Source organism: Arachis hypogaea, chromosome 3 (genome assembly GCF_003086295.3).
Source record: "Arachis hypogaea cultivar Tifrunner chromosome 3, arahy.Tifrunner.gnm2.J5K5, whole genome shotgun sequence".
Taxonomy (NCBI): Eukaryota; Viridiplantae; Streptophyta; class Magnoliopsida; order Fabales; family Fabaceae; genus Arachis; species Arachis hypogaea.
In genome coordinates, this window is record NC_092038.1 from 109,493,524 (window position 1) to 109,510,026 (window position 16,503).

The 16,503-nt window shown below is 33.9% G+C and overlaps 2 protein-coding genes across 8 annotated transcripts; one reads left to right on the plus strand and one right to left on the minus strand.

Annotated features, from left to right (window-relative positions):
* Window positions 1-4,767: 4,767 nt before the first annotated feature.
* LOC112790883 (mitogen-activated protein kinase kinase kinase YODA) lies at window positions 4,768-11,964 on the plus strand. 6 transcript variants are annotated; one of them, XM_025833490.2, is made up of 14 exons: window positions 4,768-4,983; window positions 5,400-5,486; window positions 5,611-5,741; window positions 6,844-7,572; window positions 7,667-8,377; window positions 8,604-8,691; window positions 8,821-8,883; window positions 9,191-9,351; window positions 9,475-9,550; window positions 9,664-9,723; window positions 9,810-9,917; window positions 10,015-10,251; window positions 10,525-10,619; window positions 10,965-11,964. In XM_025833490.2, the coding sequence occupies exons 4-14, from the start codon at window positions 7,007-7,009 to the stop codon at window positions 11,470-11,472; spliced, it is 2,673 nt and encodes an 890-aa protein (XP_025689275.1). In that variant the 5' UTR covers window positions 4,768-4,983; window positions 5,400-5,486; window positions 5,611-5,741; window positions 6,844-7,006; the 3' UTR covers window positions 11,473-11,964. The 6 variants fall into 6 exon arrangements, with proteins under 6 accessions (XP_025689275.1, XP_072089360.1, XP_025689278.1 ...); XM_072233259.1 differs by having other exon boundaries at window positions 10,983-11,964; XM_025833493.2 differs by having other exon boundaries at window positions 10,042-10,251.
* On the minus strand, window positions 11,929-14,416 carry LOC112790884 (short-chain dehydrogenase TIC 32, chloroplastic). 2 transcript variants are annotated; one of them, XM_025833494.3, is made up of 8 exons: window positions 14,133-14,416; window positions 13,550-13,781; window positions 13,337-13,416; window positions 13,046-13,199; window positions 12,794-12,872; window positions 12,617-12,698; window positions 12,398-12,444; window positions 11,929-12,315 (listed from the first exon to the last, which is right to left on the minus strand). In XM_025833494.3, the coding sequence occupies exons 1-8, from the start codon at window positions 14,236-14,238 to the stop codon at window positions 12,151-12,153; spliced, it is 945 nt and encodes a 314-aa protein (XP_025689279.1). In that variant the 5' UTR covers window positions 14,239-14,416; the 3' UTR covers window positions 11,929-12,150. The 2 variants fall into 2 exon arrangements, with proteins under 2 accessions (XP_025689279.1, XP_025689280.1); XM_025833495.3 differs by having other exon boundaries at window positions 12,794-12,863; window positions 14,133-14,393.
* Between the last annotated feature and the right edge of the window lie 2,087 nt (window positions 14,417-16,503).

The window sequence follows — 16,503 nt, forward strand, 5'->3', positions numbered from 1 at the left end:
TTGTGAAAGTGTTTGAATGCAAATATCTTTCCTTGAACGGATATGTATATTTAGAGACAAACTTATACTTTTTAAGATGAACGTTGAAGTGCAAAATATTAATTCCTATCAACCATGAGCGTATCATTTGAATAAGTTGTGCTAAGATGATGCTTAGATTTTGGCATACAAAGAAAAATACAAATTTGTCTCGGTGAATAGAACTCAACTTTAGATAAATGTACAAGTAATATTAGATATGTTTTCATTGGTTAATGTATTTTTTTTGTCACATATTTAAAAAATAATTCTGATAGAATAAATTTTTGTGACACATCTAAGACATTAAAAGTACAATGAATATAATTCACACAATTTTTGTATAATGTATTGATGTCTTTGATATATTTATTTTATTTTTGTCTATTAAATTAACCTTATTATATTTAGAGAATTATGTATTACTATTTTTAATAATATATCACTAATTTCTAGCTACTACTCAAAATGATATTATTATTATTATTATTATTATTATTATTATTATTATTATTATTATTATTATTATTATTATTATTATTATTATTATTATTCCATTGTTTGGTATTCGTATAAATAACAAAAAAAAATGAAGTTATTTTCTATAAGTTAATTATATTTAAAAATATATTTCAGATATAAATACAATAAAATAAATATTATTCGTACATAATACGGATGAGATAAACCCCAAAATGGTCCCTGAGATTCACAAAATGAACCGATTTAGTCCCTGACTTTCCAATTGCACTAATTACGTCCTCCAGATTGCAAAAAATGCATCAAAATGGTCCCTCTCAAATTTTCCGTTCATATTTCTTGCCGGCGGAAGTGACGTGGCGAATGATTGCCACGCTGGAGGATGGGAAACATCGTCGTATTGAGCTTCGGTACTAAACCCATAACTAGACGACGCCGTTTCAAGTAGGAAGTATTAACAAAACGTTCAACCAACCTCCCCCCATATTCAAAGAAATCACTTCGTCTTCCTCATCTTCTGTGAACTGAAAGCGCCAAACCCTGACATTCGAGAGCCCTGGTGGGACTTTTCGGAGTGAAACAATTCGGAATTCAGAGGAATCTGGTCATCGTTGGCTCAAGATCGCTGAAGGAAGGAGCAAAGATTCTGCTTGAAATCCCCTGTATGTGACAGAGGTAGGCATGTAGTATATTAGATAGTGTTGTTTTGTTTTTCATAGTGGTAAGGTATCCATCATTATGGATTTTACTTGGAAATTTGGTGTAGATTGATGAAAAACCATGGATGCTATGTTAGTAGTTAGGGTTTTTTGTACCTGGTGGTGTGGGTAGGGGTTATCGGAAAGCTCTGTTTTCAAATCGAAAATATGGGCATTTCTATAATGGCATAGTCACTGAAGTAGTTGTTAGTAAGCAATTTTGGAATATGATATGTTGTTGTTCGCTGATTCCATATGTTAGATAAAATGTATTTTTTTTTGTTACAGATGAAAAAGTTGCTGGATATCATGTTCCATCATGGTGGAACGTTGAAGAAGAATGTTGATGGAAGATTGGTTTATTTCAAATATGGAGTTTCGACGCCTAAACTGATGGAGGGGAAAGAAGTTGTTCTGTGTCTGGATTATGTTCCACAAGAGGAGCCTGGAGGTGTAAACAACAAGAACACCCCTGAGGATACCTTAAATGAAATGCCAGATGACAAATCAATGTGAGATTCAATTATTTCTTTAGAATTTTCAGTTTCAAAATTCACTCACAATTTTATCCTCGCACTAAATATGGGTCAAATTTGCCATACGAACAAAAGTAATGTTCAAACATTTTTTGATTGGGGTACTTGAAATTGCAATTGTGTTATATTCTTGTTATACTGTTCGAAATTTGTTCTCTTGCCAGTGAAAGAACTAAACTGTTTAATAACTAAATATTGAGGTCCTAGAAATGCAATTGTGAAAATGAGTCTCAAAATCGCAATGAAGTGCGCAATAAATCAAGAGAAATTCTTAAACAAAATCTATTTGTTGGTCTTCAATCAGGTCAAAGTGCGAATTGTACTGCTTGCATCTGGTGGACACTTTGCTGGTTGTGTCTTTGATGGTGATGCAGTTGTGGCTCACACGACCTTTCACAGGTTAGGAAACAATTAATTCGGCTAAAATTTGAAGTAATAGTTTTTGCTTGACATGTTTGGCGGAAAAAATCTATTGCAACAGACATGCACAATGCACATGCCATTCTAACTGTTCCCATACGCAATGTTGTACTTGGTTTTTATTTTTCCTAGATGTTGTGAATGAGTTATGCTTGAGTTAACTATCAAAAACCTAATGCTTCTTGCTGACCTGTGATGTTGGAAGCCAATATTTTAAAGCTTGCATTACCTTTCGTTTGTAGCACCCTCATTTATTACTCTTGGGAGACTTGATGCAATCTTAATTCCTTACCAAACACTAGTGTTCATTATGTGTTCTCAACTTCTGATGCATCAGTTATTAAATTGGAATTTTTCAGATTTAATGCTCAATTATTGATTTATGATGTTGGCTTCTTGAAATTAGAATCTTTTAGAAAGGTTTAGATGCATCATCCATTCTATATTTCCTTCCTGAGAACAAGGAAAATGTTTAAAGCTTTCCTTTTGGCATTGTGTTTCTCCAGTGCAAGGCATCGGAATGAATTCTTGTTTGGCTTAATTAGATGGAGGGTATCCGAAGATTTAGAGTTAAATTGAGTCCAAGAGAAAACCATTAACAAACATTTAAAAAGATTTAGATTTTAATAGTTTGATTTTGACATGATTTTCTATGGACTCTTCACAGGACGTTTCCCATACCCACACTGATCTGGTACTCGCGAACCTCTGCTCTGACTTGGCCTTCTTGTGGTTGATTGCATAGAACTTCCCTCTCCTTTATCAGCACGTCCAACCATCATCCAACCAGCAAAACAACAGCTACGAGAATGAGCAGAGAAGAAGAAGAAAAAGAAAAAGAAGAAGAAGACGAAGAAGATGATGAAGACGAAGAAGTGGTGTGCTACTTTTGAGTTAGGGTTTAAAAAGGGATCAGAGACCAAATTGAGTCATAAACTTTCATTTGCCACATCATGCAACCGTTAGACACTCCAGCATGGCAATCATTCGCCACGTCACTCCCGTCGGCAAAAAATATGAACGGAAAATTCGAGAGGGACCACGTTAATGCATTTTTTGCAATTTGGAGAACATAATTAATGCAATTGAAAAGTCAGAGACTAAATCAATGCATTTTGTAAATCTCAAAAACCACTTTGAGGTTTAACTCTAATACGGATAGATACACTAGTATTATTCAAAACAACACCAATGTATACTCACTTACTTCTTATTTGGTGTGTTATGAATACGATGAGTTTGACTTATTTAAAGTTATTCATCAATTCAAAATATAAAAATATAAAATATATTATAAATGAATTAGCCAAATTTAACTAATACTAGAATATAGTTTGGTGATAAACATGTGCATTAACTTGTAATTATTTATAAGTGGTAAAATATATTAATTATTTATTAACCAAGACATTCACATTATATTATAACAAAATACATTAATTAATTCTTTATTATCTTGTAATTATTTATAAGTGGCACAAATAATACAAAATTTTAGACTTTTTTCTTGCATGAGGAGTGACCGTAGAAAGTTAGTATTGAAAGATTAAGCATTTTAAAATTTTCAAAGTATTTTTATATAAAAGGTGAATAAAAACTTAAAAAAAATGTAAAATAAGTGTCTTTGTTAGCAAAACCCATATGAAACTCAAGCATACCAGTTAGAAAAATAGTGTGATTTTTTCCACTTCAAATTAAAAGAGTTACTCTCAAATTAAGAAATATTACTCCTAATACAAAATACATATAATGAAATTTTATCAAATAGCATTGACACATATATATTATTATTCAATTATATTATATACAAGATTAATTATTAAATCATTTTTATGTATACAAATTTATATATAGTTATTTTTATATAAAATTAATAATTAAAATTTAAAATTTTTTAAATATTTGACAAATTTAATTAAATAATTATTTAATAATTTTTAATTACACATAAATTTTTATTATAAAATATATATTAAAATAAATCAAATAATATATATTTATATGCAAATATATAATAATAATTTAATAATTAATTTCACATTTTAAAACTAAAACTTTAATTAAATCTCTAATTATTAAATATAATATTAAATTTTAATTCTTCAATTCTAATTTTAGTCTCACAAAATAAACGCTTTTTTTAGTAAAAAAAAATACGCTTTTTTTATATTTGTTGGTAAGACGACAATTTATATTGCAGTGAGCCCCACCGCCAGGCCCACCCAAAAAATCTTTCGCCGCCAAGGGGCAGGGAGAGAGGAAATCTACGGTTGCCAAAGTAATCACCATGAAAATAGAAAGGAATCAAATCCAAAAAATAAAGAAAATGGAAAATAATAAAACACAGATTCTTGAGTAAGTTAAGTTGCCGTTAAAAACCATTTTATGAAGATATTTCCAGTACACGAAGGTGCACCAAAATCCCATACTCCTAACCAATCTCAAGTGAGGGAGCCATTATAATATTCCGCCACGTAGCATCTTCGTGAACTCAAATTTAATCAGAACCATTCGATCCCCAACACCATAGGTTCCTACGCGCGGAGAATAGCCCGGACTCTGATGCACATTTTTATTTTAATTATAAAAGGTGAAATGAAATAATCAATTTTCTCACACGGTGAACTGTTTCTAGCGCTAGTTCTCTCTTCTACTCTCTACTCTCTCCCCGTTCATATTCTTGTTCTTCCTCGTCCTCCTTTCTCTTCGTTCTTGTCACACTCTCTGTGCTTTCTTAGCTTCTTCTCTTAGCGGTGTCTTTAAATAACACCCTGAGCTTCGTCTATCCGTCAAAACGTCGACGTTTTGGATGCTAAGAAACACAGCATTGAGTAAGTGATCAAAGATAGGGTTACACTGTCATCTGCTGCTTTGATTTTTTTTTTATTTTTTCTGCTGAATTGATGTAACACTTGTCGGTTCATTTCGAAACCTGTCCTTCGGAAGCAATCCCTCTGCATGTTTATCTATTGAATTCGAATTTGTTCCGTTACGTTTTCTTTTTCTTCTGCATTTTCCGTTGGCTCCAACGGTGTTTATTATTATTATTATTATTATTATCATCGCTGGTAGCTTTGCTTGTTTGTTGTTATAACTCGAATTTTTCTTTTCGTCGTTGATTTTTTTTATATCGTCTGAGTTCCATAGAGTTGTTTCAGCAAGTTGATCGGATTTGAACGTAGCTGCTGATTATGCTTCATTTGCTGACTTGTGTTCTCGTCTGATGATTGTTTGCTGAATCGTCTAGGTTTTCTAATCTTCCGTGAAAAAAAAAAAACCGCTTAGAGAGATAAAACGGAGGCAAGGAACTTTGATAATTTTTTCTCCCTTACTGGTAAGTTCGTTATCAAGAAAAGAGATAATTCTTCATGTTATAATTATTCTGGTAGGAGAGGCTGCAAAATTTTGAATATATGCTTTTATTGAGTTTTGGTTTTGCTTCAATCTGCCATTTGCAGGAAATTTCTCTAATAAATGCTAAGTCATGCAATGTACCTTCAGAATCATCGAATCCTTGGAGTGATTCTTTCTTTGTTGGAGTGCAAATCCTGCCTTAAGTCCATTTTTGTCAAATTTTGAATCCTGCATAGTAAGCCTCCGTTTGAATTTTGTTCACGACTTCTTTGTCAGTGGTCCCCTCTTTTGAGGTCTTAAGTATGAAATGGATGTCATCTTCGTTGATATAGGACCATGGTTTCGAGGCTTTTAAGTGATACTCTAGATTCAACTGTTTGTGACAAAATCAATTAAATTTCATTGGTGACTTTTTTCATTATTATTTATTTATTAATTTCAAAACTTTGCTGGAGCCCTGATATTATCAGCATACTTTTCAAGCAGATAATTTTCCCTGGCTCCGTGGATTTCTTGTTAGGATCTGAAAGCATTTGTAATGTCATTGTCTTGTGTTAGGGTCCATCATTTGCTTGGTGATATTATTAAAGCTACCCTTTCGAATGATCTTTTTCGCTACTTCAGCACCTGTGTTTAGTCACTAGCATGTGATATTAATATTTCAACTCTGTCATCTAATGCATAAATATTCCGAATGGATCATCTCTCCATATCATTTTTGTTTCCCTTTTCATTTTTTCGGTTCTGAATCTTTGGGTGGATGATTTGTTTGATCTCATAATTATCAAGAAATTGAATTTCAAATTGATATACTCTAATTACTTCATGCATGCAATAGATTGTAAATATGAACTTTCAACCAATGAAAAGAGTTCAAATGATTGATTTGTTCTGACCTCAGTTACACAAGTTATTAAATGAACTCTTATACTATGTCAAATGGTTAACGGAAATTTATCCGGGAATCAGGGAACCTGTGGAGAAACTTGTTCATGACGTCTTGCATTGTGATTGACAATATGCATTGTCTCGTATATACTGGGAGACGATTACAGTTATAGCATCATTGATTTGTTATTTTTTGCTGTTATTCATTTATTTGTGTAATATGTGTTCGATTGTGATTGACAGTTTAATATTACATATCTAAAGGGACGGAAATCATTTATAGCCCCACTCATTCATTATTGTTTGTGGTTATTCACTTATGTGCCCCATTTAGTTCCTGCATAGCAGTTCTCTTTTCTTGGATTCTGCTCATTTCTGTCACCGAATAAATTTATTAAATGTTTAAAATTTTGGAAAGACCTAACTAACATTTGAAGTTTGCTATATAGGTTCTTGTGGTTCTACATGAGCAATAATTTATAAGAACAATGCAGCACTCTTCATTAGAAGAGATACATTTCAATGCCACATAAGACTTTGCACACATAGTTTGCCAAGATTTCCTTCAGTTTTCTCTTATTTTCCCTGTGTTTGACAAGCTTTTGCCTAAACATGCCGATATGGTGGGTGAAGTCTAAAGAGGTGAAGGAGAGAAAGAAGTCAAAAAGGGAAAGTATTATTGATGCAATACAGCAAAAATTTAAGAATGCTTCTGAAAAGATACGCAATGACAAATCCAAAGGATCTAGAAGACATGTTATTGGCACCAGGTCAGAGAAGCAATCCCAATCTGTTGTAGCTTCAAGAATATCATCACCCTCCTCCACATATGTGTCCCGCTGTCGAAGTTTTTCAGAATTAGAAAGGCCTCTATTTCAGCAGCTCCCACTGTCAGGGTCGCACCTTCCTGTTGTCAGTGACGCAAATTCTGGAATTTGTTTACCATCAAGAATGGAAAGAGCTAGTGGTTCTAAGCAATCTCCATATTGTCCCCTACCGGCATCTGGTGTTGTTTCCAACAGGGGATATCCTACTGATGCTGAGGGATATATAGATACCGCATCTGTTTCAAGTGATAGCTCTGGTTATAGTGGTGACTCATCTGATTCACATCTCATTAGTCCTCTGGCAACCGACTATGAAATTGGAAACAGGGCCACCATTAACAGGTCTTTCAGGTCGGTTTGCTTCCATCTGAATACATTGCTTTAAACATACTATGCATTTACCTTATATTCTTTTCCTTTACTAATAATTCATATGCTCCTAAAGGTTGGTGCACAGGAACAGATCACCTGTTACTTTCCAGAATGACTTAGGAGCATCCTCAAGCCCAGCTCCTCAAATGTGCGGTGTTAAGAATCCATCTACTTCACCAAAACGGAGTCGTTTGCATTTGCCCAATCTAAAAATAGGCCGTACCTGTGGTTTATTCAGTGCTCAAGAAAGGTCAACATCAAGCCCTTCTAGAAGTCCAGTGAGAGCACTTGGCCCTGACCAGCTATTAAACTCTGCACTATGGACAGGAAAGCCTTGTCCATATGCAGCATCAGGGAATTACTCTAGTCCTGGTTCAGGCCAAAACTCAGATGTTGGGGATCTGCCAGGACAGGTAATTTTGCCTCTTAACAGGTACAGCCCTGAGTGTTCTCCTATACCTAGTCCGAGAATGACAAGCCCTGGTCCCCGTTCCAGAATACAGGGTGGTGCTGTCACACCTCTTCATCCACGAGCTGGCACCTTCCCTTTGGAAATAACTACAAGACATCCTGATGATGTTACTAAAAAAACTCATCCTTTACCGCTTCCTCCGATAACAGTCACCAGTTATTGTCTTTCTCCAAACTATTCTTCATCTACAACTCCATCAGCTCCTCGCAGTCCTGCCAGAGCAGAGATCCAAACAAGCCAAGTTTCACGCTGGAAAAAGGGGAAGTTGCTCGGAAGGGGGACATTTGGACATGTTTATCTTGGTTTTGACAGGTCTGTATCATGTGGGTGTTTTGCGTGTGCCTATGCCATGTACACATTTGGACATTCTTATCTCGATTTTGGAATACTCAAACATTCAGATTGCATTTGATATACATATATCAGCATTTTAACTCATCTTTGTCTGTTAGTTTGACACAATCATGATTTTTCTTGCATTTTATCTTTTGAACCTTTAAAGCTTAATCTGATTTATATCAAGTTCTCTGATCTGTAGTGAAAGTGGTGAGATGTGTGCGATGAAGGAGGTAACGCTTTTTGCAGATGATGCTAAATCAAGGGAATGCGCACAGCAACTTCAACAAGTAAGCTTGCTCACCACATGAAAAGTTTACAAAAAATAAAACATTTACTTTTCCTTTTGAATGAAAAGGAACAAAGGACTATACATTTTCAGGACAACAAGTATTCTCATGTACCTGATACATTTTCAGGAAATTATGCTTCTAAGTCAGTTGCAGCATCCAAATATAGTTCGATATTATGGTTCTGAAACGGTATGTTTACTGAATTAGTTACTTAATTCATTCAGTAACTGATTTCATTTTGAATTCTCAGTTACAATCAAGGCATTAAAACAGATTTCTCTAAACAAATCAGCCACATCAATTGCTTCTATGCTTTGAGCAACATTTTATTATATCTCTTTACAATTGCAAGTTCAATATATCTTATGGGTTCTTAAATTTGTTTTCTCAATTTATTTTAGTAACATGGAATTTGGTTGCATAATATTCTTTCATGCTGTTGGCTATCAATACTTAGAATTGTGTTAACTGTACTGTGATTTTTTATGCCTAACAGGTAGAGGACAAACTTTACATATACTTGGAGTATGTCTCCGCCGGGTCTATTTACAAACTGCTTCGAGAGTATGGCCAGTTAGGTGAAAATGCCATTCGTAATTATACTCGGCAAATTCTATTAGGACTTGCGTATCTGCATGCTAAGAACACTGTCCACAGGTGAGTTTGGTAGATCATCATATGAAATTCTTATAATTACATCCGTGTTTCAAGTAACATCTCTAATTACATTTTTGCGTGTGAAACAAAAATTTCTTGGTCTAATTACTATATTCTCTTCAGGGACATTAAGGGAGCCAATATACTAGTGGACCCTAATGGACAGATAAAATTGGCAGATTTTGGGATGGCAAAGCATGTAAGAGAATTTATATATGTTTTCTTATGTATGATGTTCATGTTAATGAAGGAACTGCCTTGGTTAGATAATTTAAATGGAGTTGAATATTTCCTATCTGAAATTATTTACAGATAACTGGGGAGTCTTGTCCATTTTCATTCAAAGGAAGTCCTCACTGGATGGCACCTGAGGTCAGCATGATTTCCCTCCTCCATAAGTACCGTTTGACACTTGTTTTTCACATGGTTCTGTTTGTGACAATGCCTCAATTACTTAGGTTGTACATAATTCAAATGATTGTAATCTTGCTGTTGATATATGGAGTCTTGGCTGCACTGTTCTGGAGATGGCTACGACAAAACCACCTTGGAGCCAGTTTGAGGGGGTAAGCAGAGTTTGATATATGGATCTATATATTGGATTATATAATTTAACTTCGTTTCATAATTATTTTTTTTCTTTTGTACCCTACACCCTTGAAGGTGGCTGCTATATTTAAGATTTTACAGATGAAGAAACTGCCTGAAGCACCAGAACATCTATCAGAAGATGGGAAAGACTTTGTGAGGCTTTGTCTGCAAAAAAATCCCCAGGACCGCCCATCGGCTGCGCAACTTCTAGAGCATTCATTTGTCAAAAAGGCTACACTAGAAAGAACCATTCTGACTGTACATCCTTCAGAAGCATCACCAGCTATTGTAGATGAACTGAAATCTCTGGTAAAAGCAATTGAAAGTGTATATTCAGTGACTGATTACATACTATCATTCTTTGCATAGATTTGTGTTTGAGGTTTTGCATAATTTTGTTGAAAGAAAAATAGTAACAAAAGAAGGGCTCCAAAAGTAGGCTAAAATATAACAAAATATTAAAATATAATAGTATTCCATCAACAGCGAAGAAATGGATGTATGTTTTTTATTTTCATTTCTTTTTTGTGTTTCGCAGATTTTTGAGTGAACTATTTATCATTCTCTTGAATGTTCTTTCAGGCCATTGGACCTGCAAAACATAATTTGTGCTTAGAGTCAGAAATGGGTGGTGGTACCAGTCGGCCAAGAAGGTTGAGAATCGGCTCTGCATCAAGGTTGGTCCCCCAACCCCCCTCTCCTCCACCAAAATAAATAAATAAATAAATAAATAAAAAATAAAATGCCCACTCGTGTTTATATGGATAAATAAATACACTAATAAAACAAGAATATTTTCGTTCATATTAATTTTTGTAGCATTCACTAGTACGTTATGTATTCTATAAGCTGGTTAGATACTTTTAGTTGTTCATAATTAAGCTTGATTAATTGATAAGAATGTTGTGGCTTTGTGAAAGAAAATTCGGTCAAACTTCTGCAATGCTAGTTTTTATTCAGTTCTAGATACTTTTGATACTTCGGCAATGAAGGTATTAACTGTCTATCTAACTTGTTTCTAGTGATGTGCATACACCAAGGAACATGTCATGCCCCGTTTCTCCCCTTGGACAGCGGCCTTTGGGAACATTTGATGTGGCTGGAAGAGTGCCTACAGTTCCAGTAGTTAGTCCTCGTACCACATCTGGCCTATCCACACCATTCAATGATAGTGGTCGTACAATCTCGTTTCATAGAAACAAGCAGCCGATGTTCTCACATGAAGCTGCATGTCTGATGCCAAGGTCTCAGGATGGGTTTCATTATCAGGATCTTACACATGATGCCCTTCGAGTAACCATACCTTCTCGGGATGTAATAATTTCATCTGATGATGATGCTCTTGCAACCAATTATAAGAGGGTTGTCCGAAGAGAATTTTATAATGTGCCTCAAACGCCCATGAGGGATTGTGTTCGGATGAATACTTACTTAGATTGCCGAGCCAGTACTCCCAGGCAAGGCCCGACAACACAAATGGCATGTCACCTGCACTTCAGTGACCAGAGGGGACACCGTGCATGTGAATAATAAACGTTCTAAGACGGTATATACATCATAGGGTGCATTAGCATAAACATATACCATAAACATGCTGGAGGAATATAGTTTAACTATTATCTATAGTCAAACGTGAGTGTTTTGCGCGGGGATGTAAGCGTTCCCCAATTGACTCATGTTTGAGACAGTAGTTTACAGAGTGGGACCAAAACCCCTTGTAGATGCAAAATTTGCTGTCCTCACCCAAGGTATTTTATATTTCATCATCTCAGCTGAAAATGGTGGAGGGACCAAAAAGCAGATTTGTAGAAACATATTTACTGTATAGAATATATATATAACTAGAAAGTAGAAACTCAACACAATTTTGAGTTTAGCTAGAATTTCCTCCATTTTGAATAATGTTCTGTGGGATTGTGTGCTACAAGAGGCGTTGTATTGAATAAACTTTATATATTTCAAAAATAAATCTACCTCTGTCTGGACTTTTTGCTGGAAGGAAAGTCATTACTCTTTTGCAAATTGAAAATGCAAAGGCTTCATGTAATGTATATGCCAAATTATAGCACTCCTTGGGTGGTTATGCATCGCGTCTTAAATTTACATATATACAGCTTATACAGCTTGTGAGCAAGTTTCTATTCTGCTAAACATTTTTTCAATACAACTATGTTTTGCCCTTACTTAGTAGTCAGACAATCCTGTGAGCTACTTTTGATTAGTTAGGCTTACGCTGAACTCCCATAGTTTTTTAGCCAGCTCTGAATCATTAGCCAGATGGGTTGGCGTTGCCTTATTGCTGTCCATAAAGTACTCACCAGATATTCCCTTAACTTGTGGATGCAATGCTACATAACATTGAGTGGCAGCTCCCTGTAAAACATGTCAGAACAACTCAATATATCTGCCATAGCATATAAGCATTTAGCATATCAGCAACAGATGTACGAAATACCTGTTGCACATTTTTAAGTAAGTATTTACCCACCATATTAGCAACAGCTGCAAAAGCCAAGTGGTGGATACATGAATACAAATTCAAACAAACAATTTATGTATATGAATTGACAACTAGGACCCGGCATAATTCTGTTTTGCTTCCTTTTGAATGCTATCGTGACCAAGCATACAACAATACCAAATCAAGCCTTACTCGAATAGTATAGCCACTAACCATTAATGTAACCATGGTAACGCAGAATATTTGTAATAATTGATCCTGGATGAAGTGCGTTAGCGGTTATTTCAACTCCTTCCTGTCAGAAAAAGGAGTATGCATTGTTCTACATTAAAATCAACCAAGAAGTTCACACCAAACGGTCAAAAAGACAAACGGATGTAAAAAAAATACCTTAAAGCGCCTCGTAAGTTCTTTGGCATGCAAAATATTAGCAAGCTTTGATTGTCCATAAGCATAATAACTGTTGTACCTGCCCCCACAAAAAAAAGAAGGTATAAAACAGGGTGAATTGTACAAATTTGGGAACCTAAAACAATGAAAATGAAAAGAAAAATGTCATCAAGCATATTTGCAGTACAATCTCAGTAGCAATTAGCAAATAAAGAAAAACGAGAAACCAAGGATCTATGATTCCAAAATTACACTGATTCATCATTGATCTTATCAAAACGAATTCCTTCTTGATATGGAAGTCTGTGTGCTTCCGAAGATAGAATGACTATCCTTCCCTCCCGTTTGCATTCACGTACAGTTCTTTTCATAGTTTCTAATAAAAGGTTTGTCAAGAGAAAATGACCTACAAAATAGTATAATTAGAATCTCTTTAATTCCTTTTATATTTTAGCAGAGTGAATGACAATTTTCGGTTCTATCAACCCAACAAGGTAACATGAGGAAACTCAATATGTGAGGAAAACAGGTAATAGAACATACTCAAATGATTCGTTGCAAACTGCATCTCAATGTTGTCTTGAGAAAGCTGGAATGGAGTTGCCATCACCCCTGCATTGTTACTTCAATCGAAAGAAGAACTTCATTTTATTTTAAAACATGCAATCAGAGCAGGTGCAGATGCTGAAGACAAAACAGAAAGACTTGTATAGAAAGTTGTACTGGAAGAGTTCATCTATGTCAAACAAGACATACATTAGGATATTGAGTGGACGTCCAGATGAAATATAATCTGATGCAAACTTCCTAACAGATGCCATAGAGCAAAGATCTAATTCCATGACATCAATTTTAGCTGAGGGAATTTCCTTCAATATTGTTTCTTTGACCTTGGTGCCAGATTCAACACTCCTTACAGCCATAACAACATGGACACCGCGCAGTGCAAAAACTCGCGTCGTCTCCAAACCAAGGCCACTTGTAGCCCCTAATATCAAACATAATAAGTAATTAAATTATTGATTACTCAACACCGATGCAAATTTAAATTAAAATTAAATAACAATTTGCAGGGATCATATGACTATTTCAGGAAAAATTGATCACCAATCGGAAAAATAACACTATACTCCAATAAGTGGCCGTAATCAGCTTCGTAGTTGAAAAGATATCATAGAAAATTTAAAAATAAATCAGATCTACAATATAGTGTGATTATTGGATTTATATATGAGATCAGCAGAGGTGTGATCGAAACTGATCGACGATGATATTGCGATGAGTAAAACAACCTAATAAAAGGAAAGTAAAAACTAAAAAGGAAGGAGGAGGAAGGAACCGGTGACGATGGCGGTGAGGCCGTGTCCATCAATGCCTTGAGTGACTTGCTCCGCTGTGGAGGAGGCTGAGAAGCCAGATTCTCCTTTCCAACCAAGAAACCACATATTCCTTTCCGTTCGCTCTTTCTTTGTGATCGATTACACACACTTTCACTATCTCACTCACTCAGTCAAAAATAAGGGTCATCGTAGTTTGAAACTTTCCATTAAAGTAGGAATATAATATGGAGTTTATTTCTTTCGGATAACACTAACATGGATTTGCATATTTTAATTAACAATACACCATATGGATTTATATTTAAGTATTGTTATATCAAAAATAATATTTTTTATAAAGATATTATTAAATTTTTTGATAAATTCAGCTCAAAAAGTTTAGATTTTGATTATTGTCAAGTATTAAAAATAGGAAAATTTTACTCTATCTTTTCTAAAATAAAGGGTAAATTACCCCTTGTGACATATACAGTGATTATTCATAAATTATTCTTCTACCAGAGTTCCAAGATTTACGTTATCTTCTATTTTCTTTTCAATTGACGCGATGTTTCTCTTGAAACTTGATAGTAGTGTCATTTTCATAATTTCTACCAAATACACCTCTTCTTCTCTAATTTTAAAACCATAATTCCTCTCAAATCCAATCACCATTTCCAATCAATTAGGTTAAGATTTTGAACTTGTTCATATGCTTTCAATCTCCCATTTCAACGAGCACATCTATTAATTTTTCAGCTCTCTCTTTCCTAAGATTTTTTTCCTAGTATTTTTTCTTAAAATTCAGTCGGATCAACAATGATACTCCTCTTCAGATAACCAACCCTCATAGCCTTGTATAACTATATAACAAACACAAATCAAAATATTAGTTAGTCATAAAAATAATAAGTCAATAATTACCATTTTAAGATTTTCATTATCTGAATAATGATTGAAAAATAATTTAAGAGCAATTAAAGAGAAAAAATAAAAAATAAAATACTTTGGTGTCTTCTTTCACGTACCAATTACCATCATTTTTAATTAATATATTACAAATTTTTATCAGTTTTTTAGCTCTCTCATTTTAAAGATTTTCTAGCAATCGTATTAGAGATAGCAATTAGATTTGACGATCTTATTCGAACTTTAGAACTCTGGTTAAAAGATAATTGATCGATAATCACTGTATATGCCACAAGGGGTAATTTATCCTTTATTTTAGAAAGGGTATGGTAGAGTTCACCTTAAAAATATTGTATGGTCGATCAATTTCTAAATACAAATTAAAATTATTCTAGAAGTGGTTACTATTAAACGATTACATATTTTTTTATAATGGAATTATAACTGTCTATGTATGTTTTGCCCATTAGACAAAAGGATAACAAATTACAAATTTTTTTTGTAGGATCTGTATTTTTTACACCTTTTATAACTGACACAATCTTCTATTTTTGGGATAGAAACTATTTACTTATGTATTGGATTGGAAATCTAATAAATTTTTTACTCCTTTGACAAAATTGAATTTGAAAAATAAACTCAACCCCGAATGATCATATAAACGAATTATTTGATAATTTATTTTTTGAGAGGGGGCTATTAGCTGTATGAAGAACTCTCTCATAATGGAATTATAACTGTCCAAGTATATAGAACAAGTCTTTTACAAGCAATTTTTAGAAGTTATTAGATATATTTATAATTTTTTAATTATTATTATTCTCTGTAAAGAGGAGTTTTAAGATTAGAATAAAAAGTTGGAATTCCACTCCAAAAAATATTCTCGCACATGAGTTCATTTTCTGTTGGGTTCCTTCCATCATTTCTTTCATGGTTCTTTTGAATTCTGTAAATTCTGCAATTTACTTTTATAATTCAGTCATTTTATATTTCACAATTTTCATAATTTTCTTTTATTTATGTTTATAGCAAACTTTACATTCAATTATTTCAATTTGCAAGTCAATTTTATTTTCATTTCATTTAAAAAAATATAAAAAATATCTTTTTTTTCATGACAAAAATGGACGACTTTGATGCATGATAAAACTGGAACTTACAAAAGAGGAGTAGGTTTCGCTTCCAGATAATAGATATTGAACCAACACAAATTTGTTAAAAATTTACATAACAAATTGGCACGCCCGTTGGGATAGTTTTTCTTAAGTTGTGTCAAAATTATTTGTCTTCATAGTGTCATGCATAAAATTTTTTATCATTAGTGCATGTTGTGCAATGGTAAAATTATTAATATGGTTGAAGAAGTTCCTAATGGTAACATGGAGTCAAATGCGTCAGTGATTGTTGCACAAACCTTTGTGAATCCAGTGTTAATATTCGGAATAATTTTGGAAAAAATATGGTTCAGTTTAATACAAATTC

Excerpts from the sequence above, each read along its gene's own strand:
- LOC112790883 (XM_025833490.2), top strand. The coding sequence starts at position 7,007 with ATGCCGATATGGTGGGTGAAGTCTAAAGAGGTGAAGGAGAGAAAGAAG. Across the intron at positions 8,692-8,820 it reads GCGCACAGCAACTTCAACAA|GAAATTATGCTTCTAAGTCA; the intron begins GTAAGCTTGCTC and ends ATACATTTTCAG. Across the intron at positions 9,551-9,663 it reads ATTTTGGGATGGCAAAGCAT|ATAACTGGGGAGTCTTGTCC; the intron begins GTAAGAGAATTT and ends AATTATTTACAG.
- LOC112790884 (XM_025833494.3), bottom strand. The coding sequence starts at position 14,238 with ATGTGGTTTCTTGGTTGGAAAGGAGAATCTGGCTTCTCAGCCTCCTCC. Across the intron at positions 12,699-12,793 it reads AACTTACGAGGCGCTTTAAG|GAAGGAGTTGAAATAACCGC; the intron begins GTATTTTTTTTA and ends TTTTTCTGACAG. Across the intron at positions 12,445-12,616 it reads TTACCATGGTTACATTAATG|CTGTTGCTAATATGGTGGGT; the intron begins GTTAGTGGCTAT and ends TGGCTTTTGCAG.